The following is an 8,432-nucleotide window of genomic DNA, read 5'->3' on the forward strand; positions in this document are numbered from 1 at the left end:
GTGAAATGTTGGGGATTAGTAGTGAGGGGTACCTCACAAGTCATGTTTAGAAGTATCATTTTTTAGGTATTCCTACATCTTTGATTCTAAATAATATATATAAGGAAATGTTAGTAGTTGAGTATTGAGGATACCAAAGAACTCATGCCATAAATGATGCATGTAAAAGAATGATTGAAATTGCAACTTCGAAAGATAACTTAGTGTAAAGTGTTAGTGTAAGGATTGCGAAAAGGAATGCTGATAAGAGAAAGTTTGAAACTTCAATAGAGACAAGGGAAAAATGTAAGGTTTGAAAAAAAGGTACGTTGTGATGGAAACTTTGAAACTCCAACATTTGTGTTAGTGTAAGGATTATGAAAAGGAATGTTGATAAGAGAAAGTTTGAAACTTCAATGAAAACAAGGAAAAAATGTAAGATTTGAAAAAAAAGATGTGATGAAAACTTTGAAACTCTAACATTTAATTGTCTTAAAAATTTTAATAAAAACTTCTGAACTTAGATTTTTATGGAACTTTGGCAATTTCTAACATATGATGGGTTCACAGGAATGAAAGAGAATAATACTAAATAAAATTTTGATCAAGGATCCTTTTGAAATTTGAATGAGATTAAATATTTAATCTTGACCCAGCTGATACTGAAATAAAGCCATAGCAAAGCAAGGAAACAATATGGACCCACTCCAAAAATAAATAAAAAATTCAAAATTTGTTATTTAGACTAAGCTGGAATTTCGGACTTAAACCATATCCTGTGCAATATTTTCACAATAATGAATTAACATTCAACTTATAAGACTTACTTGAATACAGACAAAATCATATTTAAAATTAATCTACAGGATTCCATTCATACTTGAGCTTATGGCTGAATGCTGGGAAGTTATCCCTTGTCTTTGGTCAAGTCCCACAATTACATGATTTCGAGGTTCTATCTGAACATTTTCTGCACCCCCACTTTTAAGCTTTGCCCTTCCTTTTCTGTAGCAATTAGAGTACTTAGAGTACTTATTTCAATACAGAAAAAATCATAATTAAAAATAATAGATACAAGATTCCATCCATACTTGAGCATATGACTGGATGGTCGAAAGTTTTCAATCAACATTCAACTTACAAAACTTACTTCAATACTCGCAAAATAATATTTAAAAATAATTTACAAGATTCCATCCATACTTAAGCTTATAACTAGATGCTCGAAAGTTTTAAATCAACATTCAACTTACAAAACTTCAATACAGGCAAAATCATATTTAAAAATAATCTACCGGATTCCATCCATACTTTAGCTTATGGCTGGATGCTCGGAAGTTTTAGTCTGCAGAACTCCAGGAGGAAAATTTCAGACTTGTTAAAGGATTTTTCCCAATCATTACTTACCACTGGCAGCTATGCTCTATCCCTTTTCTTTGGTCAAGTCCCACAATTACATGATTTCGAGGTTCTATCTGAACATTCTCCATACACCCACTGTTAAGATTCGCCCTGCCCTTTCTAGAACAATTAGAGTACTTAGTTTTTCTCCGGGCGCAGCCGGTCAAAAACCCCAGACGTTCCAGTTTCATCCACAGACACTCTATCATTCGGTCAGCAACAAGAGGAGTTACACCATGCAGATGATTGAATCTCGCCATCTTTATTGCAGACTTTATATTCACACAGAGAAGAAGGAGAAAACCACAACAACATATGACGGTGCAGAAGCCAAGCACGAAGAAAGCCAAAGTGTTAATCTTGTGCACAAGCATTGTATACACTGTAGCAACGAAAGCGAACGCCGTGAAGCCAAAGCTGGAGCAAACCAAGATGTTGGTTACAAAGAGGAACATTACTTTATTTCCCGTGGTGAGAGGTGTACTCAAATGCCACATGAGCACAACAAAGAGCGACAGAAAGAAGGCCAGACAATCAAAAATGAGAAATGCTTTAAACGAAACCAACCCAATCAGAAGAGGGGAACCTAACATTTTCTCTGTCTCCCCCTTCTCCAGCTCCGTTTTAAAACCGCCCGGAATGGTGAAGGCGGCTGTAAATGACATTGTTGCTAACAACACGGCCACCACTAATTCTGCGTTCCGCCTGTCCTCATATGCTTTGTTCGCCAGCATAATAGCATTCTCGTATTTTTGTGGGCTCACGTTTGGGAAGGTATACAGGAAATGCCTTCTCTTTAGGGGATAGTTCGCCAGCTTTGCTATCATATTGTGGCATTCGTGGTACTCTGTGTTTTCTCTTGCAATGTCGAGGGCCGTTAAGCCCTTTTTATTAACGGCGTCTTTGTTTATACCTTGTATTTGCAGCAGCGATTCCACCATCTACAAAATACATTATCGAGTTAGACGGCAGTTCATCTTCAGACGACAGTTCAATGAAGATGACTTACATTCTTAAGTTTTGATTTGTTTGGATGATTCATTTGAAATTACATTTTGATCTTATCTAGTTTAAGATGAATTACCTAAACAAATCAAAGCTTACAGTATTATGGAAAAACAAAAGTGTAATCTATGTTGAATTTCTTTTTCATATTGATTGTCCATTGAAAGAACAGAAGTTTTTGAAATAGGAATCAGATGTTTGATGGACATTCTGATATTTCAAGTTAGTTTTTTTTGATAACCATCAATTTCTTTTCTAATAAATTGTTAAACTGCACGAGTAACACAGGTTTCTTCAAATGCACTTTCTTTAGTATGACTCTGTTCTTACCTCGTTGAAAAATTTAAGATATCATGTTGAGAATTCTGACAGAAGCATGTGATAGAAATAACTTACGCGAATGCTTTTGTTCTTTGCTGCAATATGCAGAGGCGTGTCTCCACTTTCAAGACCCTGGTTCACCAGTTCTGACAGGCCTACCACTTCTCTCAAATAATCAGTAATTCGCATTTGGCTAAATTGGACAGCTATGTGTAGCACGTTCATTCCACAACAATTCCGTATTTCAACAGCATCTGGCCTCTCCTTTACCAACATTTTTACTGCTTCCAGATGCCCCAATTTCACTGCCATATAAAGTGGTGTTTCTTCATTGTCATTAACCCAATAACACAATCCAGGTTGAAACTTTATTAACTGGCTCATTATATGCAAGTAGCTTTTCCGAGTGGCTACATGCAAGGCTGTATCGCCATCTTCATACTTTTCCTGGATTAATTCTTTTCCATCTATTGAATTTAACACATGCTTCACCAGATCTGGGAAATAGATATCCAAAATCATTGTCAAGTGATATTTTCCCCTATAAAACATATACGTTGTTAAAACAATGAAATTAAATATGATATCATTCAAGAATGGCTATTTTATCTTTGTTAAAGCGATACAAAGTTCAACCTAAACAAGAACATTATACAGTCTAATCTCATAAAAACAAAATGATAAATGATAGTTGAATTTTAAAAGCGTGATTCTGAAAACGTCAGTAATTCCTGTTCACCTGCAAGGCTCTGCCTCAGACCTCGCGGGACGTGCATTCTCTCGCTTGAGAATGTGTTCTCACCGATTTTTCTTCCAATCAAATCACAAATAAATATTTTTTATATATTTTAGGTCTAAAAACCTTGCACCCTTTTCTATTCGAACATAACATTAAAACAGAATTAGCGCCATTAGTTGGTGCTGCGAAAGATTAATCACAGGTTAAAATTGAAGCCTCTAACAAGATTTGGATTGAGTAGTTGCCATTAAAAATGCTCAACTTGTGTATCTGCTCTAGTTGATTGGCGGTGTTACTCTGTTTTCAAGGTATTACTTAGCTTAAAAAATGGCATTAGAAAAACACTTCTCTTTAATCTCAAGATAACTTTTTAAGTCTCGAATCTTTCATTGAAACGGAGTTGTGCAAGCTTGATATTTATAGAGGGCAAGGTGTTAGGATAAAAGCTTGAATCCATTGCATAAACGAAGGTAGCAGAAGCTGATTTAAGTATTTTAATTATAGAAATAAAGAGAGAATTTGTTTTCTTTTATGGATGAACGTGATTTTTACACAAATCCCAACAAGATTACCTTACACTTTGTTAGAAATTTTTGATGAATTTTTTGAGAGAGGATAGCAAGTGGGAGGATATAAAAGACTTCCTTGAAGATATAGTTAAAATTTACATTTCTAGTGCAAGATGTTTTTAGATAGATTTTTTTCCCTTAAAAAGTCAGCATTTTTTTTCTATAGTCTGTGAAAAAAATATAAAGTTCGATGGGATTTCAATAGAATTTCATTTAATTGTATGATTGTGTGATGATAGATTAAAGGTTCTTTAAGTTCTAATATAATTAATGATTTCATTTTTCTTTTTGTCTAGAGAGAGGAATGAGGATTTTTGAATAAAAACTGTTATTCAAGATATTGTGAGTGTTGAATAAATGATATTTCTTAGAAGGTATATTCTTAATAATCTATTTTTAGCTAGAAGCGTATAAATGACACAAGATTTGTTTGTCAAGTTATATTTTGACAAAGTCTATAAATATAAGTTGATGAGTTCATATCATAAAACTAATACAGTGGCTAGGCTTTGGTCTCAAATTCATATTCATGTTGAAATATTCTTCATAGATGTCAATGCTCATTTGATGGTTAATAAATATCTCTTTGATCTCTTTCCTTTGCAATACTGTGTTACACATGGTTGTTACTTATCATATTTCATCCGAGTAATCACTATAAATGCTTTGGTATATCTATTATCAAATGTTAGAATTATAACTTATCCATGGTACCTCCATTTATCAAAATGCTATTGTTACCAATTCTTTTTGTTGTGGACAACTTATTCTTTTTATAAAACCTAGAAAATGAATTGAAAAATAGTATACATGTTTTCAGTATTTATTGCTCAAGCTTAGATACTCAATTTTCTCATCAAAGAAGAATATTTAATGAGACAAGTTGAGCCTATTCTTCATCAAATTCCAATTTATGGAAACATATCAAAATAGTGAATAACATGTCACATTAAGAATCTTTTTGAAATGAATTTATGATGTAGTCATAGGTCTGGAGGGTACAATAACAGATGATCCAATAGTGCAAACAACACAAATAACAGACACATAAATAGAACAATCATATGAACAGATGCAATATATATCTTAGGAAAACCCTTAGTAAGACGAAAAACCATGCTCCAAAATCACTCAATATATTATTGAATCCTTCAACACGTAACAATTTCCTACAAAAAGACTTTTGACATGCTAGACGACAACCACGTGAACTTATAACGATATTACTCAAATGAATAAATGCCACATGGATCTACATATTCAACACTAATCATAAAAATTATATTGCAAAACTTTCCCAAATAGACACAGTCAAGATTGTAATAACATCTCAAAATTCTCACCACCCACATAATTGTATTCTAATCATGCTTCTTGTTAGTTCATTTTAATTCTCCTAGCTCACTTCCTCATGGTTACACTTATTGTATCTTCCATCCTTAAAATTTTCCTTAAGGCAATCTATAGATGATAATTTATCATCTACTTTCTTACCTGATCCTCAGGGCAATCATAAGCAATATATAAATATAATAACAATCCCCATCCTGAAAGATGATGCGGCCACATAAAATTTGTAGTCAACAATGTATTAACAACCTCCAAATTGAACACAGTGACAATAGAAGAGAATATAATAATGTGGTTATCCTCACAGGTTGGCTTTATTGATTTTCCTTTAAATGTGATCGAAGGGTCTTTTTTAATTAGCGACGCTTCCGGCTGCAACTTCCCTATCCTGAAATTCTATGAAGAGAATTTCTCAATTCTCCATTTGTCTACGTCCCCTATTTTGTCTTGTTTGATAGTGGTCTTAACAAATTCTCTTTAAATTTGATAATAATTGTTATGTAAAAAGAAACAGATAAAATATGTGTATCACTGGACAACATAAAGAACACAACGAATCATGTGATTCACCAATAAATGGTTACATCCATGAGAGAAACAGGATATTCATTTCTAGAATTATTAAGAGCACCAAATATGAAATTCTGATGTATCAATGCAAATGTTATTTCTACAATATATAGATAACCCATCTACGCAGACGAAGAATCTAACAAACAAGGCCAAGAAGCTAAAAAGATTTCTTGACCCAACATAGACAATTGGACTTCAAAATGGATTCCACAGAAAACTTTTTGATTGACATGATCTTGAAACGACATTGAGATTTCTGTTTTGTTAAGGTGCATTCATTATCTATGATACTGTATTTTGAACTTTGTCAGGTTTGAACTGCTGCAGACTGTCACTTGGGCATTTCAGACAACGTATAAAGGTCTCTTTCTGAGCATGTTTTGATGTTGATTCTCTTTTTATCTTATAGAATTTTCTTTAATGATTATAGTAGTAGGGTGAGAGAAGAACATGTTTTCTATTTTAGATGGTCCGAATCAATTGTAGTATGCTTTCTTTTTTCTTCCTCTTCAGGAAAGTTGACCTAAAGTTCTATGTTAAGATGAAAATGGCAGTTCAAGAGGTTTCTTTGGCAATTTATCATTTTTATATCTTGTATTTTCTAATCATTTTGATGATGGATCACAGAGTGTGATTTGAAATGTTGATACAAAAATATGTCACACAATCAAATTCAGAAGCAACTAAGATATTAGTATGCATTGTAGAAATCTAATAAGTTTAATTCAAAAGGTTTACTTAAAAACTTGACGAAAAATGTATTGTTGGTACACATTCATATTGAGATGATTTTGATTTATTAAATAGTATATTTCTAGAGTTCAGAATCGAAGGAACTTCCCATGTGCAAGATTATAAAGAGATGTTTGTTTGGTTTCTGCATATAACTTTGTTGTCATCTATTGATCACTTTTGTGTGTGTTTTTTATATTTTTATGATCTTTGTGATCATGACTTTTAAGTATATATGTATGTGTCTGTCACATGTTAGTTCTCTTCCTAAAATAAGTATATATGTATGTGTCTGTCACATGTTAGTTCTCTTCCTAAAATAAGTGTCATTGTTTGTGTTTACATTTTTATTAATTTTAGACGTGAATTTTAGTTGTTTTCATTTTATTGATATATACTTAAAGATTTTATATCATATAGTTATAAAACTGAAAGTTAAAATTCAAAAGATATAATGACTGAATCAAAGACTAAGATACCTCTTAGTCTTGACCTCGTTCTTTATGGTGGTTTCTTACACTCAATTAAACTTAATGGACTTATTCAAAACTCCGACCTGTTAAAACTGCTATATTCTTCTACTTTAGTTTTGCTTCAATTAAAAAAATCACCTGAAACTACAATTAAACTTCAACATCAAGTTAACAGAATGCATACTAATATAGAAGTGAGAAGTGACATTATAGGCGATCTTAGCTAAATGTTCTTATTTTAGAGGGAGATAGATATTTTCAGAAATCAATAGGCAAAGAAAAATACAAACACGAACGACTGACCTGCATTTCCTTTGTTTATTGCCACATATAAACAGGTCTGTCCGCGCACAGTCTTTTGGTGTATACTTGGCTGATATGCGCAACATAGCAGCTTCACTGTGTCTAAATCGCCGCTCTCGTAAGCTTTGAACAGAGGTGTTTCTCCAATCTTATTGCGAACATTCACACCATTTTGCTGTTGTTGGAGTAGAACCTGCACAACACTACAGAAACCTCCCTGAGCAGCCAAGTGCAACGCAGTATTTCCTTGGGCATTGGTAGTCTTCAGAAGTTCACGATTGAGCTGTAGGAGCTTTTCAATGAATGGTAGATTTCCTACACTGGCTGCCACATGAAGAAGAGTATTTCTGCTTCCGGGTGTAGTACTATTGAGAGCTGCTACAAGTTTGCATCTCTCAATTTTTGTTCCAGGGCATACTGCCGCATTGTACGCATCGCGATCGATCCCTTCGCTGTGATGTCCACGTTCAGTTGCCATGGAAGATTTCTGCAAATTTCAGGAAAAAGGAGAAAAATGTTATCCTAGTACTTTGCGTTACTGAAAATATATTTAAAAGTAAGATACATATCAGATCAATTACATTTAACGATAAGTATCAAGCATAAATTTTAAAGTATTGAAATAAAGTAGATTACAAAATAATATAAGAAGTAAGAATATAAGAAATGGTAATCAGATTGTTAAAAAGAAAAAGCTTATGTTTTATACCTTACTTAAATATCAAATATTAGATATAAATTTTGAAGTATTAGAATAAAGTAAATTATAGATGAATATAAGAAATTCATTATGTCTGATTTTTTAGGAATATAAGACAATTTTTTTTATTAATATTTTTTAAAATTGAAATAAGAAAGAGTACACAAGAATATAAGAAAATATGATCAAACAAGTTACAAAAATTACGCTTGACAATTTATTTAATGATAAAAATCATTCATTTTCAACAATCTATTAATAACTTTTATTGTTATAATTTTTTTTCA

General features: G+C 32.6%; 1 protein-coding gene across 1 annotated transcript; it reads right to left on the minus strand.

Annotated features, from left to right (window-relative positions):
- Positions 1–1,131: 1,131 nt before the first annotated feature.
- Positions 1,132–7,955, minus strand: LOC131857147 (ankyrin repeat-containing protein At5g02620-like). Its single transcript, XM_059209294.1, has 3 exons — positions 7,446–7,955; positions 2,782–3,203; positions 1,132–2,321 (listed from the first exon to the last, which is right to left on the minus strand). Exons 1-3 carry the CDS (start codon positions 7,921–7,923, stop codon positions 1,383–1,385), a joined length of 1,839 nt encoding a protein of 612 aa, XP_059065277.1. The 5' UTR covers positions 7,924–7,955; the 3' UTR covers positions 1,132–1,382.
- Between the last annotated feature and the right edge of the window lie 477 nt (positions 7,956–8,432).

Source organism: Cryptomeria japonica, chromosome 7, assembly GCF_030272615.1.
Source record: "Cryptomeria japonica chromosome 7, Sugi_1.0, whole genome shotgun sequence".
NCBI classification, from domain to species: domain Eukaryota; kingdom Viridiplantae; phylum Streptophyta; class Pinopsida; order Cupressales; family Cupressaceae; genus Cryptomeria; species Cryptomeria japonica.